This window comes from Mesitornis unicolor, unplaced genomic scaffold (assembly GCF_000695765.1).
Source record: "Mesitornis unicolor isolate BGI_N332 unplaced genomic scaffold, ASM69576v1 scaffold1391, whole genome shotgun sequence".
Lineage (NCBI taxonomy): Eukaryota > Metazoa > Chordata > Aves > Mesitornithiformes > Mesitornithidae > Mesitornis > Mesitornis unicolor.
The window spans coordinates 47,889-74,095 of NW_010161455.1; the positions used below are offsets into that span (position 1 = coordinate 47,889).

Below are 26,207 nucleotides of genomic sequence, written 5' to 3' on the forward strand. Positions count from 1 at the left end.
GCTCTTTGGTAGGCTGTTTACATCTTACTTTATAGACTCTGGGTGTATACATGGAAATACACACATTTCAGAGTCATGTGGTTTGCTTTTCTCAAGACTAACAGACGGCAGCTTTATGATCTGAGCGATTTTTATTTGAACACAGCTGTGGCCTTGTGATTTAAATATTTCAATAAATTTTCAACTAACTAGATGAGAGGAAACTGTGCAGGGAAAACAGGTTAGAGCATGGAAGGAGGATTCCCTGCGGGTGGAGGCAATATGGGCTCTGTATGAACGCTCCTGGCCGCATCTTCCTCTCATCAGAAGGCCCTTGACACTGTCCTTGGTCAGAAAGCCCATCCCAGCACCCTCTCCCCTCCTTGTTTTTCTTGAAGGCGCTCAGAGATGGATGGAAATCAGTGGCAGAGGGTGAGGGAGAGGTGCTGCGAGCTCAAGTGTTGTTCCCTTGGGTCCAGCCTGGCTGAAACGCAGCCCCAGGCTCTCAGAGTGTTCATTCAGGCATCGCTGCACCTTTGAGCATCTGGTTATGAGAGGAGTTTGGGGAGCTTTTGGCTGCTCCCTTCAGCAGCATGGATTTCTGGGTTTTCTCATGATGGGAAGGGAGAGTGGCAAGAGCAGACTTGGCTGCCGCGCTCTTGGTCTTGACAACCAGGTTGTTTTGAAATGATCACAACTTTGGTTTTTTTGGGCTGCATCCTGTCAGCTTGCCTGTTCTGAAGTGTCTGCTCCTGTGTAAATGTACCAGGGAGGGCCAGGGGAAGGGTATGCAGACAAAAACAGAGGTGTGCTGCAAGCCAAGGAGGTTTCACATCCCAGAGCCACTGGTATCAGCCTGTTTCACACCAATGTCCTCAAGATCTCATGTGCTCCATCTGTTTCATGGTCTTTCTCCCACCTTTTACCCTTGCCTTGGCTTATATTCCCATAAGTCTTCCCCATTCCTTTGTGTTTTGTTCATCTGCTAGGATCTGGGGAGTGCAGTTTGGTTTTTCTAGATGATGTTTTCAGCTCTACCAGCTTTTGGTGCTGATCATTAGATGGGCTTTACAAGGGCAGTTTCCCCTGTGCGAAACAGTTTGGAAGTCCAGTTTTCAGAAAGAAGAGAGACTTTGCAGCATCATCACACTGAAATCTCTTTGTAGGATCAGGCCCTTAATTATTTTGTGCTGTAGCATCTTTGCATGTAAAATGGAGGTAAATACTGTTTGTTCCTAAGAGGCCAAGAGGTTGAGTTTCATCTGGGATCATTAGAGAATAGCAGTGATAATGCTGCCATTAATTACCAGGAGTGTTTATTAGAGTTTGTCTTTCCTTGTGCCAATGATGATACCTCTCTTTTTTTCCTTAAAGGTCCCCCTGTGTTCATTAAAAAGCCTGTGGACCAAATTGGTGTGTCGGGAGGGGTGGCCTCCTTCGTATGCCAAGCAACTGGAGACCCAAAGCCCCGGGTCACCTGGAACAAGAAAGGGAAGAAAGTGAACTCGCAGAGGTTTGAGGTAAGAGACGTCCTTGAAATCTGTGTCTGTGTGTGTGTAAAGAGAGCGAGACTGACACAAAGCAGCTCAGTGCTCTTCTGTGGCCATTTGCAGAGCTGATAATAATGGGAAGTTTGGGAGGGGAGGAGTTTTAACAGCAGGAGGAGTGAAATGCAAGCTCTTGGCCATGTCAACAGCTGGGATTGAGCCAAAGCAAGAGAGAACTTGGCTCACTTATGTTATTGTAGTTTTTTCTTCTGATTTTTTTTGTTTGTTTGTTCCCCCCCCCTCCTGGATATAATACAAAGCTGCCTTCCCTTAAGAAACCCCAACTAAGCTGGTACTTCTTCAGCTCTGTAAGTGCACCTTTCATACCCATCCGTAGTTCATTATTTTAACCCTGGAAGTACACATCACAGTTGCTGGCAGCCAGACCCAAGCAAGTGGTGCTGTTTAGATAGAAACGAGGGTGGAGGAACAAGGACCAAGAGGTCATCCCAGGGAATTTGCTGTGGGACTCAGCCCTGCCAGGCAGCTGCGTGCTGAGAGGAGCTCTGTGGTGTCAGCTGCCCATGCAGATGGAGGAACAAGGCAGAGGTTCATTTTTATTTTGTTTTCATTTGGTCCGTTTCCTCCTCCTTCATCACAGTTGCGCTCTGAACACTCACCCACACCCACTGTCACCATGGCTCCTTCAGGGCATTTGAGATGCACGTAGCCGTTTTGGTGGGTCAGGGACAGGATTTGGCATGGGACAGTTCTCTGTCCTCTTGAGGTCAGTGGAGGGACAAGTTAACCATGACGATTATGTGTCGGGGATTTTGGAGCAGCTGCTGAAGTGTGTTTGAGCATGTGTGCTTGTATATATGCTGTTGCCTCCTTTAGAAACAGGAATGAATCTTCTGCTTGCGACCCAAGGATGCTCATTATGTGTGTCTCTCTCTCCCTTTATCCCCCAGACAATTGAATTTGATGAAAGTGCAGGTGCTGTTTTGAGGATCCAGCCCCTCCGGACTCCCCGCGATGAGAACATTTATGAGTGCGTTGCTCAGAACCCTCATGGGGAGGTCACCGTCCACGCGAAGCTCACCGTCCTCCGAGGTAAGGAGCATGCCTGCCTGCCGTGGGTCGGTGCCACAGGGGAGAGGGGACTCTTCAGCTTCTCCCTTCCTTCAGATGAGTGAGCAGTCTGTTACAAAACCCGTGGCTGTTACAAAACTTGAGGCCAAGGCACAGAGTCCTCCTTTTTTCCGTTTGTTCTGACCTGTCAGATCTGTTTTCTATTACTGTTGCAGAGAGTCATAAAATTGCTATGTAAGAAACAAAGCGGATCAATTTAGAGGGTTTGACTGGATGATGTGGCGAGGTTCCTTCCAACCTGAATTATCCTATGACTCTGTGATCTTCCCCCCCTCCAATAAAAATTCCTTCCTCAGGTTTATGAGCAGCACCAGAAACTCCCCATCATTCCCCTCAGGAATGTGGCACCATTCATCCAGACACCTAAGAAAACCCTCGTTGAGGAATCACTGAATGGGCTGAGGCTCAGATGATGATGCATCTTGCATGGGCCTTCACACAGTTGGTAGCAATGCCACCACGGTACCTGTCTGTGCCTTTCCTGGGGGCATCTTCCCTCTTTCCAGAGATCCTTTGCTCCCTGCTCTTTAAGAAAACACTTCCCGTCTCCATTTTGTTCTGGTTCTTTTTTTCACTTGTCCCCACAATAGAGGATGTTTACATGGGTGCCTCCTTCATGTCATCTGTTTGAAATCTGCTCCCTGAACTTGATGTGGGGGAGGGAACAATATGCCATTGCTGTGGATGCCTCTGGATGTTTACTGCTATTACCCTGGAGATCTGGAAAGTCGCTATGTGAACCACTAAGCTAGGCTGCTTGCTAAAACTGACCCATTTTAGGGGAAAAGTTGCATGGCTGTTCCCTATTCAAACCACGGGACGATGCAGGTGATCCTGGTGGAAGGGATGTGGTGGAAAACTGCTGGGAGATCCTGAAGGGCATTTGGTTTTTGAGCATTGACTGTTGATGGAGCCATCAGCAGGAGGTGGTACAGAAAAGCTGTGGGCTTTGGAATAGGGGTACTTGTAGTCAGAGCCATCATTTCTGCAGGGAGCATGGCTGAAAGCAGGTTTAGGTGCTCCAGGCAGGCTGTGGTCCTTGTAAGGCCATGTGGTAGCTCTGCCTCTGTGCCAGTTGCCTTTTCTTCAGCAATTTCAGCATTCCCTCCAAGCGCATCTGAAATCCTTCTGTTTGTGCAGACAGTGAGCCTACCCCTGATAGTGCAGAGCGAAATTTGTGTGCAAATCCCCGACGTACAGCAGTAAATAAGGACTCCACATAAAGGGCACATGGCAAAGCCCTTGACCTCCCCTTGTAGCAGGGAATATCCCTTCCACTGCCCACCTGGCAGGCTCTGTCTTGTCGAATACTGGCTGCCTTTGAGCATGCCAGCCCATGGTCCAGTCATGTCTGACTGATCTGTGTAGGTGCACTTAAATCTTTCTGTAGCTCCTTTGCCTGGCATGGCATTTAACCTTCTGTTAGCAGTACATGGTGGGATGTATCTGTCAGGAGATGGGAACAGTGCTTTATGACAAGAGCGTGTCGAGCTGCAGTTATCCCAGAGGGCTGGAAGCCTCCTCCTTCACACTTATTCCCATCTATTCCCTGGGAGCTGTGACAGTTTGGGAGAAGTGCCCCTGCAATCATACTCAGAATTTCTACTCCTTGAATTTGGTTATGAGCCGTGGCAAGAGAGAAGCTTGTCCTCCAGCTGCTGCCCTCACAAATCCCCTGGGTTCTCACAGCGTTTTTAAGGCACTCTCCACCGAAAGAAAGCTGTGGTGTATGGGAAATGATGAGCTGAGCTCAGGGACCGTCCTTAGGGACCAAGGCTCTTGATACATGTCTTTTTGCAGCTCTTCCTTCCGGTATCAGCATCACACGGGTGTCAGCTGGAGAGACAGATGACAGAGCAGGAGCTGCATCTCCCCACTGCCTAATTAGGCACTTTGCTGATCCCACCAGAACATTATTACTGTGTGCTTTGCTCTCACAAGCCCTCCTGTTGTGTTTGCCTAACAGCACCTTGTTCAGTAGCTTTGTTACCTGACTGTGCAAGAGCACCCAGTTCATTAAACTTGGGGGAGTGGTAATTGGTGCAGGCCTAAGCCAATATGTGGTTGAAGAGCATCAAGGAAGCGGTTTTTTTAGCATACCCTCCCATTCCCTGCTCAGTTGGAGTTATTCCATCTTTAAGCTTTCCTTAGCTTTCAGAAATTCTTTACTGTGAGGGTGGTGAGCACTGGCCCAGGTTGCCCAGAGAAGCTGTGGGTGCCCCATCCTTGGCAGGGCCCAAGGCCAGGTTGGACGGGGCTTGGAGCAGCCTGGGCTGGTGGAGGTGTCCCTGCCCATGGCAGTGGTTGGACTGGGGGAGCTTTAAGGTACCTTGTGTGGTTTTTAAGTGCTGGGAAAGTTAAAAGGACCAAGCACAAATCCGCTGATCTCCATAATTACAAAGTTAACAGGCTGGCACCTATTTTTCTTTTTTCTCCCCACTTCTGCATTCACCCACTCTCCTGTTTGTCTTTTCTCTATCTTTCCTTGCAAGGCCTCCTCCTCCTTTCTGTCTCCCTTCTCTCACTTTCAGAACCGATGCTTAGCATAGAGGTGGGGGCTGCTGCACAGCTTGGAGATGAATGTGAGCTGTCGTTTGCGGAAGCTGCTACCTTGGTGTGGAGCGTGGAAACCTGGGCTGCAGCTGTCACAGACTCTGCAGGATGAGCTCTGTTCTAATTCTGCAGCCCGTTGGCTGTGCTGGTGTAAGCACGGCTAGACATGCGTGTGTGCCCCTTCATGCTATATGCATGCATGAACAGTTATGGGATTTCCTCAACAGTTTCATGAACAGAAGAGAATAATACATTCCTCTCTACAGCTGCTGCAGGGATTGAGAGTAAACCCCTTTTTGCCTATGCACATGACTACTCCTGGATCAGACCTTGCTAGAAATCCACATGCGTTCACTTAAAAAACAGGAAGCTGCAGGAGAGGAAACCTTTGGGAGCTTCTGAGAAGCAGAGTTTGTCATGGACACCGTTCAACTTACACAGTCTCGTAACAGCAGCTCTGCTGGTTGGTTGTCCTTCCTGCTCTGCTTCCCAAGGGATCTGGGTTTTGCTGGGGCTGGGGAGACTCGCTGTTCTTTCCACAGCTGGCTAGACATGGTGCCTGCAAGCCCCACTCCTGCAGAGCCCAGAGAAAAGAAAGTGGTTTGGAGAAGCATTTTCCAGTTACTGTTGACTCCAGCTGCTGTCGTTTTTCATTATAACTTAGGCTTAAAGAAAACCAGTTGACACAGGCACCCCAGCTCCCAGTTGGTGTAGTTTCTTTAAGCTCTGCACTTTCAGTTTGGGGAGGAGGAAGATGATAGTAAGAAAATACACCTTTTAAATTATTCTTATTGCTTCCTGTATACAGATTATACCTTTCCTCCACTTCTTTAGAAGCTTGAGACAGAGATTCTCGTGCTGCAAAGGATTTTCCTGCATTGTCAGTGGGCTGAGAGCACAGGGGAGCCTGGCTGCAGCTTTCTGCCCACGGTGCCTCCCCCAAGCTGGGCTCCAAGCAGGGACCGGGCAGGATTAGGTCTTTGCTCTGGTGAAGCTGATAGAGGCAGTTCATGGAGTTTAGCCTTGGTGAGTCGGTAGTAAATGCAGCGTGATCTCATAAAAACCAGTGCTCAGTCCAGTTAAATGTAATGGAACAAAATCTACTGTGCCCTGATACATCACTCGCTGCATAGTGGCCAATGCTGTCTTTTCCTGACTGTTACTGAACTCTGAAAAATTGAGGAAAACTGCCTGTTAGTCATGTAAGGTCTGTGGTACTTACTACCAGAGTACGATTCAGTCTGCTATGGATTTCTGAACTTCTTTGTCAAGCATTTCCTGTTGATTTTCTTTTAATGGAGTGTTCATGCATTTCTCTAACAATTCCAGCCTGAAATTTTCCTTGCATATTCCCTACTCCAAGAGGACATCTGGTGTGGGCACATATAAAGTTCTAGCAAGATCCCTGCTGTTTTGTTGGTTTTTGTAACTGTTGGCTTTGGATCAGCAAAAGGTAAACAAAAACCAGCTCTCGATGCTCAGCAGAAAGCGCCGAGTCCCACAGGAGCACATCTTCAAGAGGAGCTGGCCCCTCTGAAATGCTACCTTGCCACTTGAAAAATTCCTGGCAGACTTTCTTCAAACTTGTTTTGTTTTCTCTTGTAGTGACCTGATAAATCAGGCCGCATTGAAAGCAGATTGCTTCTGTGGCTTATGAATAATGTCAGAGCAATTTTAACTCGGATGTCTTTATAAGGACATTAGTGTAGGGAAGGCAGCGTATTACCTGCACTGCCCAGCACACACATCTAAGTGTTTGTTTATTGTTTATAAGACTACAAATTTTAAAGAACGTTGTTAGGCTATTACTGTTTTCACAGTAGAAGTTTCAGATTAAAATACATGGAATCAAGAGACAGAGCATGTTACTGAGACTCCTGGCATGTACTGAAGTGGTCTTTGTCTGTGAAATAACAGTTACCTAGGACACAGGCACATACTTATTGGTGGAAAGAACTTGTTGTAATTTCACAAGCTGTGTGATGCCAGGACACCTGCTGGGGAGGGGGCAGCTGTAAAGCCCAGCAAGAAGTTTCATGAGTGCTGGGTTTTGATCCTGATTCTGCTTAAAACTGATGCCACTACAGCTGCTTCATCTCTGTGCTCTTGGTTCTTCCACCCTGAAGCGAGGATATTTGCCTGCTTAGAGATGAGCCAGCATCCAGGAGCTGGGCCGTGTATCTCCAGAGGAAAGCGAAAAATTCCTCCTCTTGTTCACTTGAGCAGCATCCTCATTGTGGCTTTCTGCATTCAATACATAGTGCAGCTGTACATGCACACACCCTCCTCCTCTAAATTATTAAACAACTGTGCACACCCTGCGGGAAAAAGAGCAGCAGCAACACCCGCTTTATCTTTCTTTATCATCCTCATTTCCAGCACAGCTAATTATTATCTAAATGCAGAGCTGCCACCTTCGAGAGGGGCAAGGAGACAGCCAGCACCAGCGTCTCCCTTCACTGTAGCTGACAACCATTGCTGCTTCTGTATGGCCACGTGTGTCAACACATGCGCCCAGGATGAGTCGAGGCACTCACCCCAGCACGGGGGAACGGGGCGCGTCCTCTGGTAGGATTTATTATAAATGAATGCTGAAGTGCTCTGCTCTTCTCTCCTTGCCTCCCTCCATCCCTCCTCCCCTATTCTTTCTCACCCTACTTTGTTCGATGGCCTTGAGGTAATTCACCAGCCTTTAAACAACTCGAAGAGCAGGGATGAACAAGGTGTTTGTGATGCTGTGTTAATATGGCAAGTGCAACACGTGGAAACATTTGCCTGCGTAAGCTGGCATGATTTGCAGCTGCCCAGATGTGCCCTTGAAGCATCTCCAGCTTGCGTCTTGCTGCTTTTGTTCTTGCAGTTGCCTGGGCTGCTTTCAGAAAGAGAATTCGCAATCCAAACCAGTCCTTATTTATTTATTTGATAACAGGTTTAGGCTGGTGTTTGGGAATGGATGGAGGGATGGCAGGGCATGTGTGTGCTTGTCTTGTGGGGATTGAGTTGAGTTGTAATTGCATTATTACAGGGAATCCAATTGTTCGGGGATGAAGGCAGTTTCACTTTCCTGGCAGGAAGGAAATCTGAGCACTTGAATCAGAGCAATATGTGATGTTCAGAGATGCTTCCTCCGCTCATCTGATCCTCAAATCTGATCACGCTGCTGGTCGCAGTTGTTTTAATTAAACTCCGAGGAATTCTGCACATTGTGCTGCAAGATTAACATTTTTGTTTTATTAGAAACACTCGGTAATAATAGTTGTAGCAGGCCTCCCCCAACACACGCGCACACACACACACATGCCCACACACACCCTCACACACACCCCGCCAGTCAAGAGGGCCGTTCTCTCTGTGGATTAATTGGGTGATGAAATGAACGGGTGCGGGCTGGAGCCAGGTGGAGCGGCATCACCAGGGAGCAGGATAAAAGCAGTAATCAATAATGATGTCATCTGCAGCCAATGCGGCGGCAGCTCCTCACCACCACACCACCGCCTGGTTACACAGCAGAAGGGAAGAGAAGACACTAAAAGCCTGGCTGAAAGCTGCGCAAAGGCAAAGCGATTCCCAGGGCCCTTCTGTCCTGAGCTCGCTCGTGGAGGGGCAGGGGCTTTGCAGCGCACGTGATGTGCAGGGGCACACGCTGGTGGCTCCTGCAATGCCCAAGCACAGCCCGGTGAACTGAGAACTCCAAGGTTTGGTTCAGTCCCTAGGTAGAGATACTTATATTTCTATTTAGAATGCAATATCCTGGTTTAGAGGTGCTTCAGATGCACTGAAATGAGTACACCTTTATACAGCTGGGAGTTTGTCCGTACTAGGAGATCAGCATTGCTTCAGCAGTTAGAAGATGGGACACGTTTTCATTTGTGCCCAGATTCTTTCGATACATGAGGAGAGGTGTGGTTAATACAGTCACTCTCCAGTGAGTCACAGGGGATCCTTTATAACTCTCCAGCAATGGTCAGAGGAAGGAAACAATGCACATTTTTAACCACACAATTGAGGCATTTAAATTCTTCTGGCGGTGGCGTTGTGCTGCTAATAGCGGTATTAGACAAGAGTTTCTCAGTCTTGGGTATCAGAGTCCTGCACAAACCTTAAGCTCTTCATGATTTCATAGATTTTTAGAAGCTCTCACTGGGATCTGGTGATTCTGCTGTGCTCTCACAGGAAAAGCCACCCACCACAGTGAGGGTTTCTCTTTTTCTCCACTATCTCTGGTTCAGCCATGTGGCCTTTGGCTCCATCGCTTCTGATCCGTAATGTGTCAGCAATAGGGAACGGGCGCTTGTGTTTGCGGTTGGCAGGGACATTTCCCAACCAAGGCGAGGGTTTCCAGCCCAGCTCTGCTGCTGTCGTGAGAGCTCCTGTTGGTTTCAGTGAGGGGCTGATAGTGATGTATGTTGGTTTTTTAAAAAGAACATCTTTTTTAAATCTTCTGTGTTATTTCCCTTCTGTTTCTTCACCTGCTTTTGGGATGGATTCAGTGCCACAAGTTCCCGAGGCTGTGATTCCTCCACGCACCTCATTTAAAATGATAGAGAATCCCTATAAAGTCTCACCCTGGTGCGGGCATCCTCCTTCCAAGCTGCCTTCCCCGAAAAACTGATTTTCTGGGGGGGAACATGGCTGGTTCCCAAGCTCTGTCAGGCAGCGTAAGACAGCTCTCTTCCACATGAGTTAGGAGGTCGTGACAAAGATTATGGGGGAAGCACTGGTGTTTTGTATTAGTTATCATAAATTACTCGGTGTCGGTTAGGATTGCCCTCCTCACCCTCATTAGTGAAGGCAAAGGCAAGGCTGAGAGGAAGCAGGAAGCTGAGCCGAGCCCGTCTGCTTGGTGCTGGTGCCACATCTTTCTTCTAGGGCAGCGGCGCTCTGAATTAATACATTGAAAAATCACACCCTGTCTGACAGTGCTTGGCTCGTTGTTGTTATCTGTGTCCCCTCTGGTAGCTCCAGCTGGATGAGGTTTTCGTCTCCTTTTTCTCCTTGTTTCCACTGGGTCTCTGACAGGTTTGGCCACATAGTCGCTTTCATTATTTCTCTTGGGCAGTTTGTTTCATGCTGTGGGGTTTGGAGGGGGAGGAAGATGAACCCCTCCTTTGAATCACAAAGCCTGTATGGACTGTACTCTGCAGCACAGGATCTTTGCCATGTGGGTGCATGGCTTCTACTGTACAAATAAATATGAGTCACCTTGACAGAGGGATGCAGTGCAAGACCTGGAGAAACTTGGAAATTACTATTCCCATGCCCCGAAGCGTTCAATAGATTGCATTTAAATGTAAAATCTTCTCGTGGGACATTAGAATAGTCACACAAAATGGACAAGTTGGTGAATTTTACTGCATATAATCTGTTTTCACAACCCACCTACGGAGCATTTACTGTAGCCTTGCTTTAAATGGCATTGCAGAGAGTGCTGGGCAGCAAACCTGCCTGATGCTTGCTTTGATGTTTTCCACTGCGCAACCCCTGTTCCTGGTATGTGTTTTAACTGCTTTTCCTTTGCTTTCTCCCACCAGAGGACCAGTTACCTCCTGGCTTCCCAAACATTGATATGGGGCCCCAGCTGAAAGTGGTGGAGCGGACACGAACAGCCACGATGCTCTGTGCGGCCAGTGGGAACCCAGACCCGGAGATCACTTGGTTTAAAGATTTCCTGCCTGTCGACCCCAGCGCAAGCAATGGGAGAATAAAACAGCTGAGATCAGGTAAGGTCTCTGTGTGAGACTGGAGGAATTGGTACCTAAATAGAGCTGTGAAGAGGCTGCTGAGAGGTTTCTGAAGCAGAAGAGAGGGCTGTTAGACACAGGCCCCACTGGTGTGGATTGGGGCATTAGCTTTTCTTTGCTTTTGGGACTTACACTCTTACCCAGGGAGCGGTTGGAGTATTTTCTCCTCCGACATAAGGGGAATCACAGGAGGGGAGCTGGTTCCCATCCAGGAGACACTGTAACCAGTTCACTGGATAACAATGCTCTTGTAGCTCAAGGGAAACTGGCGACTGGATGGGGCTAAGGGTTTCCTCCTCAGACCAAAAACTGGGTAAGGAAGAAAGAGCCACTGCAGCAGACGTGGTTTTTTAGGCCACACAAAGCTGGCAGAGGGTCTGCAGCTCAGGCTGCCTCTCACAGTCAAAGCGTGATCCTGTTGGTGTAAACGGAGCCTTTCAAAGCTGGCGATGAAGAGCAGCACCAGGTCTCTGCAGTGGTGAGCAATCTGGAGTGATCCCTCAGTTCTCGGTAGCAGTGCCTGTGGAGTGGATCTCCACAAACAGATGTACCCCAGCTCCATGGCTCTTGTCAGTTTTTTGTCTTTCCCCATCTGCTTGTCCATCTGTCTCTTTTGTTTATTTTATGTTTGTTGGTTTGTGTGTCCACCTGAGATCTCTTAATATTCATGTTTCAGGAGCTATTTTTGTACTTGTTAAATCTGGCAGCGCACTCTGTGTGTGTGTGTGTATGTGTGTGTGCAAGGAGGGCACAGGTGTATCTATTTTTGAATACTACTGATAAAGCACTTCCATTTCTCTGCTTAAAAACACCCAACTAATTTCTCTCTGATAGCTGCAAATATGAAGCATCTTTTGACAAAAACTAACCCAAGAAATAATCCTTTTCAAGTACTGCTTGGACCCAGCCTAGAAAACATGACTGCGTGCTTGGACCTAGCAAGCACTCATGTCACTTCAGCTTCTCAGAACATTCCTTTGGCCAAGAGAGATGGAGCATTTTCAGGAATGTTTTTTTTTTGTTATTTGTCTTTTTGGCAAAAGAACGGCGTTGTTGTAGGCGAGGGGAAAGCAGAGGCTTCAGTGAAGCAGCTGGGATTCATATGAGATGTTTCCCAAGGCAGCCAGTGTGGCCATAGCTGCCTTCTTCTGCCCAGACCTCTGCAGGCTCTCAAGAAATCAGTTCTTGCAGCTGCGATGCTGGATCTGAGCATCCCAGAATGTAACTGCCTGGTTTTCTAAAAGACAATTAAAGATTTTTTAGTTCTGTGGGCCACCGGTGGAGAAGATGCCGTATAGCGGCAGTTCAGTGTAGCTTTTATACACCTGCGTAAATGCGTCCTTACTCAGCAAAGCAAACTTAGGAGCAGATACTTAAAGCGCTTTATTGAATTAGAATGGGTTGTTGGATCCCATGAACAGCGATGAGATTGACCTCCCTGTTTTATCATAACAGCTGAGGCAAATGCAAATAAAAAAAATCACTCAGCATAAATAATGAGAGGTAAACTCGAATTAGATCATGCTCTGTGACCATGATCTGAAGTGTGAGTAATGCAGAGGCACATTATTTTTAATACATTTATCATCTTGCTAGAATGCCTTTATACTCCTTAACTGGGTTTGATCTGGTGTTTTCCTTAAAACCACCTGAGTGCTGCATTTTTATTCGGGTGAGTTGGTTGGCCCCAGAGTGAACCCTTGGCCTTTCTAATAAATCAGAAGATACTTGCTGAGAATTAATCTCATTTACAGCTGCTTTGAATTTGTAAACTGGTGAAACCCTGGAGAATCCATTATTGTCCATAGGGGGGGAGAAACCTGTTCCTGGTGTGAAAGGGACTGCAGATTCCTGGACAGTCAGGACTTCTGAGTTCTCCAATTTAATCTACTTCTGTGGCCTTTCAGAACATGCACATTCTGTGGTTCAAAGGCCTGTGAAAATTAACATCGGGGGCATCTGTTAGTGTTTTCATCAGTGGAAAGGAGTTTGTTTTAAGAGCAAGGCAGAGCAGGTTCAGGTGTGTATTTGTAACCTGAGTGTTGCAGGTTACAGGCAGTGCGTGTTTGAGCACTCACGGTGCGAGTGCTGCCAAAGCCAGAACTTAATTTAACACATTTATCTTTCCAGAAAACAAACTTTGCTGCCAGAAGTGTGGCCCTAGTGCAGGTCAGGGCATTGGCTGCTTCAGGACACTGATAATGAGCTTCAGTCTCAGGTCATTGGTGTGACTCCAGCCCAGCTTCTTGGGGATTAACCATTACACCCAACTAACGGGTGCGTGACAAGCCCCCTGTGAACAGGAGTGCAGGGAGGGGAGTGACCCTGGGACTAAATCACAGCTTCATCCCTGCACTTTGTGCTAACAGGCTTAGAAACCAGTGACTGTGCTGTCCCTGAAGGCTTGGCTGCACGTTGGTCCCCAGTGGAGGCTGGGACAGACTGAGAGCGCAGGACGGGGCAGGGCAGTCACCCGGATTCTGCCTTGGAGATAAAGTCATGGGGATAGCACCCATGCCGCTTTGTTACAAAGGGTGTTAAGGATTTGTATCAATATATGGGTTAGTGGCAACCATGCAAATTAGCTCATTAAAAGGTACAAGTGAAATGTCATACACAGAGCTCTGCAAAATTGGGTAGCCGTGTCCAGATTTGGTTCTCATTTATATTAAAAAAACCTGAATGTTTAGCTGGCAATATAAATGGACCTCTGAGACTGTGGTCATTATATTCACATCATCCTGTGGACCCATTATTTTATGGGTCTTCAATATAATTGAGAAATGGGTCATTAACCACAGAGGGTTTTCTCTCTCCCGTATTTCTTCTTCTTTCCGTCTCCAGATAAACTTTCCAAGCGACTGGAAATCATGTAGTGCTGGGGGGGGGTTTACTGAATGAAAAGCTGAATTATCCATCAAAGGAGAATGGGAATAACCTCTGTGTGGGCTCCTGCTTCCCTTAGACACACAGGAACATCTTGGCCCAGGTTGTCTGAGAGTTTAATTGGTCTTGGTGGTGGAAGAGAAGCGGATATTTCTGCTTAACCCCGATGCACGCAGGCTCAGGCCATCCAGAGCGGGAGCCAATGTCCCTTGCTCAGCCGTGCCACCTAGGGGGGACAGCGGGAGGCAGCCTGCGGCCACCTGACACCAGAGCAGCACTGAAAACCTTTTGTGTCTTGTTGTTGTCTTCTGCTTTCTAAATAACTGGCTATAACAAACTTATGTTTTCCTTTTCCTTTTTTTTTCACCTTTTTTAACATTCAGAGACCTTTGGTAAGTTTATTCCATTAAAACAACAAAAAATCAAACCTAAACACCCCACACCTGCTAATGTCCAGATCTGTAACCCCTGCCCTGTCAACTAATTCCTGTGTAACAGCTTCTCGAGAGGCATGCTCTGCATTTCTTCTACTAACTCTTTCAGTAGGGATATTCTGCCCTCTTAATGAATTTCTGCAGGGGTATTGCAGGCTACAAAAAGAATAAGAGTCATCCTAATTAATATATCTGTATAAAGAGATAACAGCTAAATATCAACCTCCTAACATTGGATAGATATTTTTTTTTCGTAACTTAGCAACAGTTGTCCTGGAATTCCCCAAATCCACACCAGCTTGTACCCCGGAACGGTGATAATTGTGTTCACACCTGCAGGAGGTCTTGGAGTTTCACATCTAACGGGGTTATTGGCATTTTCCGAAGGAAGAGGTGGGGCCGTGGCATTTTCCGATTGAAGCTGTAAATCACAGGGCATCGGCTGTGGGAAAGGGGTGAGCAAAGGGAAAAGCCCACCCCGCTCCGGATCGTCTGCATCCCCGGAGAAGCCAGGAGCCTGTCTGCAGGCCTCACGTCACATTGCCTCCCTGTGCCAAGTCCCCTTGTGTTATTAGAGATGTAGCAATTGCAGCTGTCAGCCAGGATCCGGCATTTTAAAATTGCAGAAGACCCTTGACGATTGCTTTCTTGTTTAGAGCAGAACGCTCCCTGCAGCCTTGGGAGAGCGGCAGAGCACACACATGTTTTCGCACGTGGCCTGACAGAAGGTGGGGACGTGTTTTCTGTCATTACCATGGCAATGGTGGCTTTCCTCCTTTCCCTGTTCTCAAGGCTCGGAGAATCCGGAGGCAGGCGGGGGTGTGGGGAGGCAGAGGAAGGGGTGGTGGAAGAGCAGATCCCATCCTCAGTGGCAGAGGGAGACACCTGCACGTGGTGTTCTGCCTGGCACCATCTTCCTCGTCCAGAGGCGAGTCCTTTAAGCTGTCTTTTGCCTCTGCTGCTGAACACTGCGCTGGCCATCTGGGCTCACGCAGCCTCCAAACTTGCCCTAAATAGGCAGATCTCCAGGTCCTGGGAGGCTGTGGAAGGCAATAGAAGTAGTTTTGGTTTCTCACAATCAGCTGTTCACTCGGAAAGGCAGCATCCAGCGGGAGTTTTTTCCTCTTGTGGTGTTGCCTACAAAGCCCTTATTCTGCCCTGGACCATCCTTAGGCTCATGCACTTGTTCATGCACTGTCAGGACAGCAGACAAGCCAGCTACTGAACACAGGTACCTCCCTTCCACCACCACGGCCCAGAGCTCTTTGGAATAATTCATTGATTTCAGATCATCCCGCTGCCCCTACATTGCATATGAAGCTGGTTAGATGTGAAACTCCAACAGTGAAAATCTACCATCTGTGTCCCTGCTGCCGTTCAAACCATTGCAAGTTACTCAATATTGGTTTGATTCAAATTCTGTCCCCTCCATCCCCGGTGTGGGGCGTCTCTCAAACCACGTTTTGTTCCTCACCTCTATGTCCCGTGTGGCAGAGTTAGAATTGGGAAGACGGAGGTGGCGTTGCTTGGCTCATCTCACTCTCCAAGGCAGTCTGAGAGCTTGTGACAGCTCATTTCCAGGGGCAGCACTGATGCATAGAGGGAACAGGGAATAACTAACCCGAAGTGACACGAGAAGGAAACGGCTGCTGTTGTATCTGTGCTTACAGAGCTCTGACTTCCAGAGTGCTTCTCCTGTCGATCAGAGCAAACCTTTGCAGGAAATTGCCAGCCTTAGCCAAGGCTGGAGCAGCTTTACGGCGCTGGGCGACGCTGGGGTCTCTTCCCCTCCTCTCCCCTCTTCCCATTAGCCTTGCTCCAGATTTGTGCCACAGATGGCAGATTTTCACTCCCGTTTGAGACAGAAGGATGTATCGGAGGCTGTGTTGATTTCCACTGAACTGAACTGTCGCCCTTTGCTGCTTTGTCTCTCTCTCGCTCGCTTTTTCAGACCTCCCTGCCATCTCCCATGTGGAGATCTGCCCAAGTACACGCTCCCCACCTCTTTCTCTTCCAAGTGCTGTCTCACCAACCTTTGTCCTGATAGCTAACCAGCCTGCTTGATTAACCTTAGCTAGTTCCTAACCCTAACTAGATGCTAACGTTTCTCTAGCAAATAACCTAACCTCTTAACTAGAAGCTGAGTATAACTAGAATCTAATATCCTAACACTATAATACCTCTCTTCCCTCATCTCCTTTGAAAAAGTAAAGGTGCACTGTAATCAGTATCTATATATTTTTACCTCCCATCCTGAAAATGGAGGACTGAACCACGGCACAAGGATGAGCAGGGCTGAAGGGTGAGGAGGGAAGGGATTTTCTGGTGGTCACAGCAGAAGATTGGCACGCAAGAGGAGGCTTTGACTCCTGATCTCGCCTCTGCCACAGGCTTCCCTCTGTGACCTTGGGCAATTTGCTTCACCTCTACCTCAGTTTCCCCATCTGTAAAGTGAGGGTGATAAAGCTGCTGGACCTCACGTGGGAGAGGAGAGCGTGTAAGGCTCATATTTATCATGTAATGTGCTGTACAAGCCCTGGTTTGGAGACACTGCAAAATGACAGCATTGTTGCCATTGCAGAGAAGCTCATTTCTCCTTATTAAGAGACAATTTTTAATTGCAGAGTCTGCCCTGTTCTCAGGATTGGGGTAAAAACCAACTGACTAAACCCCCTTCTTTGATAAGCTGTGTGACAACTTTGAATGCCACTGTGAGCAAAAGGACCTGCCATGTTTTCAAAGGAAGATGGTTGCAACCTCAGGAGGTCAGATGGGGGGGAACAGTGATTTCACCATTGACTGTGTGTGGTTCACCAGCCACAGCGTCACCCCCTCATCCGTGAGACCTGCCCAGGCAGGAGAGTCCCGTTAGGGGCTTAGAGACAACTGGAGGGGGTTTGAATACAAAGAACCCAGCAGAGATGCAGTCAACAGGCGAGTATAGGGCTCCTCTCTCTCCATGCAACCCCCCTCCTGCACTGGGATAGGGTGGCTTCCAAGCAGTTGCACAAGGTAGCCCGTCCCCTTGCCACGTAGTGGCCTTAGTGCAGAACATCTGGCTTCGGTCTCTGCAGAGCCACTGAAGGTCCCCATAAGGACATGCATTGAATTCCTCACACATCTGTGCCAGTAACTAAAGGTTGGAACGGGGAATTCGCTAGCAAAGATGGGACCAACCCTGCGACTCTTCATGGGATGCAGGGCACCTGGATGGCCCTGTCTGGGCTAATGCGGCTGTAATGCCAACCCTTTTCCCCAGGAGCAATGAAGGTAAATGCAGGTTCATTATATGTTCTGCAAGAACAGTAATGTTAGCTGAGAGCTTGACGACTTTCTCTGTGTTCTTAGCAACGAAATGGAGCCAGTTTAAGCCTTTTCAAGCCCAGTGCCATGGAGGCTCTGTCACCAGGCAGCTGAATTGGACTGCTTTAAAAAGGGCATCCTCACCTTGAGAACCCCAAGCCCTCTTCAGTCTGTCCCCGTAGTTAAGATAAGTTAGAGCAGGAGGTTTCCTACTGGGAACTGTCTTCCTTGAATCAGGTCCTTTTCCCACAGGCAGTCCAGGTGTTGGGGGTTTTACAGTCTTTTCACTCATTTTCTTTGTTTTCTTTGCAGAAGGTACACCGATCCGAGGTAAGACACCCCCAGCTCACTCACCCACTCTCCAAACACTTCTCTCCACTCAGTTCCTGTTTCATTGACCTGTGCTCAATACAGATTCGTGTTGTTGTTGTTATTGTTATGTTTTCTTGTCCTGCTTCACCTCTGGTTATTTCTTTTTTATAACTGTCTTTATTTTATATATGGTTATAATGTCCTTTTTTGTTTGCTGGGTGCACTTGGTAATACTGATGCTGTTATTCTAATAACGTCCCAGGCTGTGCTGCCACAGATTTATGGCGGAGTTTTAAGAGCTAATCTCTCCAGGACTGGGAAGGACTGAAGTTTATTTTGGGCATTAAATGCTATCAAAGCTTGATAAATACTTAGGACCTTTTCTTGGTTGGTGCGAAGTGCTCCCGAGCTGCTGATGGTGGTGAAAGTTTTCCCATCCTTTGCTCAGTCAGATCCTCAGCACTTACGGTCCCAATGTACTCATTTATTTGGCTTCAGAGCCGTCTTTCCCCTTCCTCCCCACTCTCTTACCCTTAGGTTTTTCTGGGAAAGACACCCATGGTAAGTAGCTTCTGCACTGTCTCTTAAATGAGCCAAAAAGATACCAGACCTCAAGCTGTCATTGAGAGTCAAGTGCACCCTTTGGAAGACCCTGCTTTGGGTTTATCTACACTGGCAAATTTAGAAGTCCATAATTCTCTGCTGGTAAAAGCAACAGGCAGTGCTGTAGGTGAGATTTACGTTGTCACACATCATCTCTATTAGCTCCTGACAAGTGCTGGAAACCCTTTGACCTATCTACAGTGTAATTTCCACCGTTGCATTCACCAGCAAAGCTGCAGTGGTCAAGATGAAAGGGGTGAGTCCTGTTCCCCCGGTAAAGCTGCTTGCCCTGCTCTGTTCCTGCTCTTCAGTGTGGCTTCGTCCCCAAGCAGTGCTCAGGAGCCACACAAAATCTGTCTGAATCCAGTAGAAGCAACCCACAGAGTTGTCCAAATTAAGAGAAATTTCTAGGAAAGCTCACTGACCAGCTCTCCAGCAAGGTGGAGCTTTGGGGTGACAGAGCGTGCCTGAACTGTAATTCAGTATGAAATACGCTCAGCTGGTGGCTCGGTGTGAAGCTGCAGTCTATTTGGTTTCTTTCTCCTGTAATGCTGAAATACCCACAGAGTCTTTCGAAATTAATTTAGTTGGGTTTAGGGGCTTCAGTGGGGTTTTTTTTTTGTTTTTTAATGCTATCTATTCTGCCTTCGGGAGCTACCAGACACAGTGGATGCTGGCGGGAGTCACACTGTCACACCCCATCCCTGCCAGCAGTGCTCACACAGCCTCACCTCTTCCCGCACAGCATCCTCGTTCTCCCGTGCACACACACAGGAGCACGAGCTCCGTGTCCTCCTCATGGGAACACGTTGGTTTTCCTTCCTGAAGAGGCTGTGCCTGCGAGCAGCACTGATATCATTTGCACTTTTCTCACTTAAGATTTTATCAATAATATTACGCTGAGCTGGAATTGTTTGGTTTTCATATTTAGGTGGGTTTTTTTTCCAGAGATGGGAGTTAAGAGTCTTTCCACGTGTGAGCTCTGTCCATATCTGTAGTATAATCATGTACTCCTAATACATAAAACATTTGATAGCCTGTTGAATTATTTATGTAGTGTGTATTTTAACTGGAGTTTTGCAGGGATGAAGCCGCCTGAGGTAAATGAGGCAATTTTCTTCCATGTAGTTACATGCTGCATATCTCTGCATGTTTGCTTACAGGAGTGTTTAGTGTGAGCTCTGGGTATATTCTTGTAGGCTGCAGTAATGTACAGGCTTAAGAAAAACCTTAATCCTTTTCGCCCAGTCAGTGTAAACCACACAGGCAGTTTTGAAGTTCCAGTGCAGTATTTACAGGGTTTTCCCTTGGGAATATTCGCTGTCAGTAAGGTGCTTTTCACACAGACTCTTATCTCCAGTGGGCTTCCTGTGAATCAGGTATTTAGGCACAAAATAAAGGCAGTGGTGATAAAATCGCTCCAGGGATCCTTGGCAGTGGGTGACAAAGCCTTTGCTTTTATGATCACTGCTTCAAATTGTGCAAGGCAAAGTCACGTGCCTTCCGATAGATTTCTGGGGATCGCAGTAATATGGATTATTGGAGTTGATTTCATGCGTTCTGATGCAGGATATCTGCATTGCAGAAGCCACAAAAGTTGGGATTTTTGTTGATCATTTCAGTACAGAACGTAGCACTCAGTATAGAGAGCGGGTGTGAAATTTTCCCTTCCTGTGGGGTACGTGTCCACCCATGGCACTTAGCACAGACGTGAGCTGATGGCAGAGAGCTTGGGGCTTCCAGAGCTCATAGCCCGAGACCCCAAGACTGGGAACCCAGGGGGAGGAGAAGGCAAAACATTGATGCTGTTACTCTCTTTTAAACATAAAACAAAATGGTGATGATCCTGTCTTTGCTGCGATCTTCTTCTCTCCTCCCAGGTGGTCTGCAGATCGAAAGCAGTGAGGAGACGGACCAGGGGAAGTACGAATGCGTCGCCAGCAACAGCGCTGGAGTGCGCTACTCCTCCCCTGCTAACCTTTACGTGAGAGGTAGGGAGCGCATCGGCTCACAACACTGGCGAATATCTCCCTCCCCGTGGCCTTCCTTTGTCCCCAGCCGTTTGACTGGACCTGTCCCTGAGCGCAGGGGGAGCACTGCTGTTAATTGCTTGGGTGCTGAGCTTGCGGGAGGATCCTGGCACCCCCCAGTTTGTCACCGCTGCTGGTGGCTCCAGCTGCTGCCCCAGAGCTGCAGAGCAGCACTGTGAAGCTGTGTCACCCACAGCGAAGTTGTGTGACCCAAAATAGTGTGCCCAAGAACCCACAGAGCCCAGAGAGGAGGCTGAACAACGCTGGCTACGCTGGCCACAGACCCCTTTTCTCCCAGAGGATCCCTGCTCTCTGGAAGTGGGAAGGTTTCAGCTCTGCTGGTGTGGGTTGAGAGGAGGGGAGGATCCTCTCAGCCCCTCCATGGAGCTCGCTGTCCCCCAGCTTTTACCAGATGGCAACAGGAGGGTGCATTCTCACTTCCACGCCCAAGTCCCAGCTGGTTTTCCCTTTGCCAGCAGTAAATTGTCACTGGTTCCTTGGGCACGAGCGCTGGCCATGGGCACAGGCTCGCAGAAAGCTGGAGACGGCTCACAGGCATCTCTGCCGCCGTGCCAGACTCCTTCACCCGTGTAGCATGGGGAGCAGATGACAGGGGGATCGGCTTCTGCTTGGTGCCCCCTCGATGTCCTCACCCCCAGCGGGGCGATCGCCTTTCTGCTGTCTCTGTTACCTTATTTTAACCTCTCTGACCTGTAATATTTTGCGTGTAGCTTTGGTTTAATATCTTTCCACAGCAAAACCCTTTTGGTAATGAGAGAGCAGGGCTGGTCCTTCTCGCTTTTTAAAAAAAAAGAAAAATACCATTGGGAGGACAAAACAAAAAAAAGGAAAGTTACATCCCAGCAAACTGTTCCCATTTCCATCCCATCGACAGAGGAAGCGCCTCCCACCTACACTCACGTTAACTCTGCAGTCGAATGCAGAGCCATGCTCCTGTGTGCACTCCTTTCTCTCTCTCTTTCTCTCTCTCTCGTGTCTCACGCTCACTAAATCACATGCACATGGAGAGAAGGTTTTTAATAATTTAATGTTTCCAAGCTAAATTTTTAAATAGCCTTTTGTGGCCAGCTGGAAAATTGCGTTTGAAATTTGCCCTGTCGCCTGGGCCTCGAAATTTGCCTTTTGGGAACATAAATCTGGATCTGATACTAATTCAGGGCTAAATTCTTTGCAGACAGCTTAGCTGGAATATTTTGGGTTCTTTTTTTTTTTAAAAAAAAAAAAGAAACAGGAACAAAATGTGGAGATTTTTCATTATTCTTTTCTTTATAAATTTCCTCTACCCTTCTGGCCACTCGGAAACGATCCAGCAGACAAAGGCTGTAGCCGTGGCGGTGCTTGTCCCCGCGCCTGGCTAAGCCTGACTCCAGGTGGATGCTAGCCCTCTTTCTGTCCCCACTAGCCCGTCTGTACCGGGGCTGCCTGGAAAACAAGGCCAGCGTTGGCCGGCCGAGAGAGTGCAGAAAACGCCGTGTAAGCAAGCTCGGCCTGTGGTTTGGGTGTTTTTCATGCTGTTTAATTCTTTGTTTCTTGTGTGTTAATATCGTGGAAAGGTAACAAAGTTCTGAAATGGATTTGCTTTGGTGGGAGGGAAAGTTCATGCACATTTTTCTTCCCGTTTTTTGTTTTAAAAGAGTCTCGAACACTCCCGTGTTTCCAATTGACTTGTTTCTCCCATAACATGCTTGTCTCTATAGAACACCTGGGATAGGAGTTGTAAGTTTTAACATTGCAAGGAAATGTTTTGGTTTTGGTTTTGCTTTTCATTTTCTCCTCCTAATTATTTCTTTTTCCTTATTCAGTCCCGTGGTGGAGTTAGCGCAAGCAGGGCCGGGTGTGGGGCTGGTGGGCGCACGGGCCGGGGGAGCTGATCTGGGGGCTCCTCGGCCTGGTACGGGCTCCACTCCCCCTTCTCTAAAGAGCAGACGGATTTAACGGGGTGAGAGCTCCTTTCTGGGGTCGGCACCTCTGGCAGATGCTGATCCGCAGTTAGGATTGCTCCCGCCTGAACAGAGCTTGGTTGTTCTCAAACCAAAGGTACCGAGCTGGATGGGAGGGGGAAAGTCAGGAAAAGGCAGGCAGGAGGGTCGTTACTATCTTCATTTTTTTCCTTTCTTTTTATTTTGGTTAAGAGGAAAAAAAAAGAATCAATTTGCAGCTGACAGCCTTGAGAAGGCCTTTTTTTACTCTCTCTGTGTTTCCCCTATTTTTCTCTTCTCCTCATGTCATTGTGTTCCGCATCAAACCCCCTTAACATCCCTCAGAGCTACGAGAAGGTTGGTGTGGTTTTTTTCTTTTTTACTTTCTTTACCCACATTTTTACATTCTTAAGAGAAAAAAAATAAAAAAAAATTTAAAAAAAGAGAAAAAGCAAGAAATCTTTAAGATGAGCGAGACCCGCCCGTTCCCGGGTCTCGCAGAGATGAGTTGAGTTGCATTGTGGGCCTCTCTATGCATCCTTTGGTAATGTTGCTGAGTTCTTGCACTTTTTTGTCGTCATGGTTACCTTGCCGTTTGGACATTGGGCCTGATGCATGATAGGAGAATGTAACAATCTTCTTTGCATGCCACTTTTTAAATTAATTATGGATTATTTTTTCTGTATATAAATATGTATAGTTTTTTCTGTTACAGTTCTGGTTCATTTGAAGTGGATTTACTTTCCAAATTATTTTTTTTTTCAAATTCCGTTGGGTTTTTTGCTTTCTCTTGATTTCCTCTTTCCGTTTCGATTGGTTATGCTGTGCTGTAGTTTATTCCAAACGCATTGTGAGAAGCCAGTGTTCCTGCCCACCCGGTGGTAACTGAACTCCTCAATCCCTCCAGGAGGAAAGGAGTCACACAGCTCTAACGCCTGTCCATGGAAGCCCCGCTGTTTGGGACGAGCCCTTGTTTTGGGGGGTGGGAGGGATCTGGGAAGCGGAAAAGATGGTAAGAAAGCCAGGGTGTCGTTCCAAGAGCTAGAGCAGACCCTGGGTCACCTATTTCTTAACCTGTTTCTTGGAGGTGTGGCTCTTGTTCCACATCCTGCACACAAATAAAAACCCTGATCCCTGCTCTGAAGGGCTTCCCCAGCCACGCTGTAACTGGTCACTGCCCATTTCCCTCCAGTAATCCCTAAGCCACTGTGGACGGGAGCTAATCCGCTGTCGGCCCGGCGTGGGTAGAGGCAGAAAGCTTCCTCCTGTGTCCCCGAGTCCGCTTTCCTTTGGCACCCATGGGTGCGAGGAGAGCCCTGTCCCCAGCGAGTGCCACAGCTCAGCACAGATCGCCCTGCAGGAGGGTGATGCCTCGATCTTGTGGTGTCGACATCGAAGGGCTCTGCCTCTCCCCGTTTACCTGCATTTTTCCCCATCATTGAGCCATTATTGCCTGGCTGTGGGGTCCTTAAAACCAGCCAGGTCCAGGGAAGGTGGAGCCCCCCTTTCTAAAGAGAAATTCAGCAGTGGCAGATGCTAAAAGAGGCTGCTGGGCCACATCTGGCAGCTGCATCTCAATTGTAAACAATGACGAGAAATCTGACAAGTTGCATTTTAGCTGAAAATGCCTCTTTTCCCTCTTCTCATCTCCCTGTTTATCCCCATCAAGCTTCTGTTGCCTCCCATGTGTGCATCCCGAGACGGGGAGCCACATGGGACCGTAAACAGGTGGGTTTTTTGCAGTGTGTAGTTGTACCAGTGGTGCTTGGTGCTTTTGCCCTTTGCAGAACCGAATGCCCTTCCTTTCCCTGTCGATGCATTTCCCTCTGCCCATCAGTCCTCACTATCAGTATCTACCCAAGGAGGGGCTTTCCTAGTGTACAGGTATTAAAGCTGTGTGATTTTTGAGAAATCCAGTGCAGTATTGACACAGTATCTGTCTCTCTCTTTCTCTATCTCTCTCTTTCTCTCTGTCTGTCCTTCTCTTTTTCTTAAAATGCTGAGATTTCAGTGCTCGGACCCTCAGTGCTGGTATTTTCCCCCTTCCCCCTTTCAAGTCTCTTCCCCCTTTCCCCTTAGACACGAGGGTACCACTCCGAAATGCTGCACTGTTGGTAATGTCTCTCCAAAGGGGCCAGCTGTGGCTCTGCTAACCTGGATGCCAACAATACCCCAAAGATATCCCCAGCCCCAATGCTCTATTTAAAGAAAAAGACCAAAAAAATAAGAAAAAAAGGCTTGTTCTATTTAAAAAGAGCAAGAGAGAAGGAGTAGTCTTTGAAATGAGGTGTTCCCATCCCACCTCCCTCCTGCCTAGGACTAAAAGGTGATAATCACTAATTACAGGCTTTTTCTTCATGAATAGGAGTTTGAGTTTCAGGATTTAGGTGCAATTAAAAAGGGATTTATACACCATTGTTTTTTATTTCTTTATTTTATCTTTTATGAAGTATTTCTAACATGTCCAAACTGCACTGCTGCTGCTAGAATCTCTTGTGATCTGAGAAGGTTTTAAGATTAAATTAATCCTTAAGAGCCAATAATAATAATAATAATAATAATAATATCACCAACAGTAAACTAAAGCTAAATTGGATGTAGTCATGATAGGCTGGAATGACACTGGGCAAGGACATGGAGACTTGATAACCTGGCTAGAAGAGCTGATGTGGTTTGCTAGAAGGTATGGGCATGGTCTTGCAATTATTGATCAGGGGTTTGCCCTGTGTCTTATTGTGGATCAGATCATGCAGTGGTCCAAAAGAAGAAAGAATCTGCTAAGAGGGGATTTCCAAGGTCAAATGCAGAAGTATCTTTGTGGAGACCCACAAAAGCAGAAGTAGGTGAGATGAATTCTGCCTCCAGCCTAGGGGATGTGGAAGCTTCTGGTTGTCCCAATTTCACCAGAAATCAGTGAAAAGACAGATGCAGTTCTAGCAGGCGAGTCAGCACACCTTAAGATGGGGATGCTGATTTTTACGGGAGCTTTACAACTCACCTGGCTCTCTAAAGTCTCATTAGATGCCTCTTTGCATCCCTGGGGACACAAATCAAACCTGTGGCCCAAAGCGCTCGCAGGGAAGGACGGACACAAAGTCCTGTGTCTGGGTGGTGATGTGCTGGTTTGGAGCCTGGCAGCTCTCACAGCTTATCAGAAAGCCAGTGGCTGTGTGTAGCTTCTGCATGGCCTTATTTTTGGCCTTTTTAAGAGGCTTTGAATCTTGCCCAAAAGAGCCGAGATGCTTACTCCACTTTGGTGGTTAAAGCCCGGTTGAATCACTCGTACCTGGTGGTGGTTTTCTCCAAGCATCAGTGAGTGAACACATGCAGGCCCCAGGCTTTGCCCCGGAGAGGGCGTACATCTCCTTGTCCGGCCTCTATGGCCCCAGTGGTTTTTCCCCTTGGAAATCAAACAGTTTGTATCTCTCTTCTTAATTTTGAAAGCTTCAGGCTTCCACCTCTGTTGATCCAAGGCCGGGCACTGTGTAAGGACCGAGCGCCCTCTGCGTGCTCGTCCGGGTGACAAAGGGGAAGGAAGAGGGAGCAAAGCACCGCAGAGCTGCGTGGGCTACGCTTCAGCAGCCTCAAAGCGTGCAAAGTGGCTGGCGGTGGTGCCGTTGGTACAGGACAAATTGTGGTTGAATTTACCAGAATTAAAATCTTTCCCCTATTTCACACAGTGGTGCCCCGTCAGGAGTTACAAAAGGCGGCAGTTGCGGTGCTGCGGGGATAATCCTTCTTCCCCTTCGTTTCGGCTTCTTGTTGCCCTGCTCTTTTCAAGCCCAGG

General features: G+C 47.8%; 1 protein-coding gene across 1 annotated transcript in view; it reads left to right on the forward strand.

The window, feature by feature from the left end:
- The window catches only part of PTPRS (protein tyrosine phosphatase, receptor type, S), a 94,006-nt gene that overhangs the window by 16,049 nt on the left and 51,750 nt on the right, over positions 1-26,207 (forward strand). Inside the window, exons 2-5 of the mRNA XM_010192919.1 lie at positions 1,354-1,499; positions 2,438-2,579; positions 10,703-10,891; positions 20,331-20,441. Coding sequence (XP_010191221.1) covers positions 1,354-1,499; positions 2,438-2,579; positions 10,703-10,891; positions 20,331-20,441 — 588 coding nt within the window. The remainder of the gene's footprint in view (positions 1-1,353; positions 1,500-2,437; positions 2,580-10,702; positions 10,892-20,330; positions 20,442-26,207) is intronic.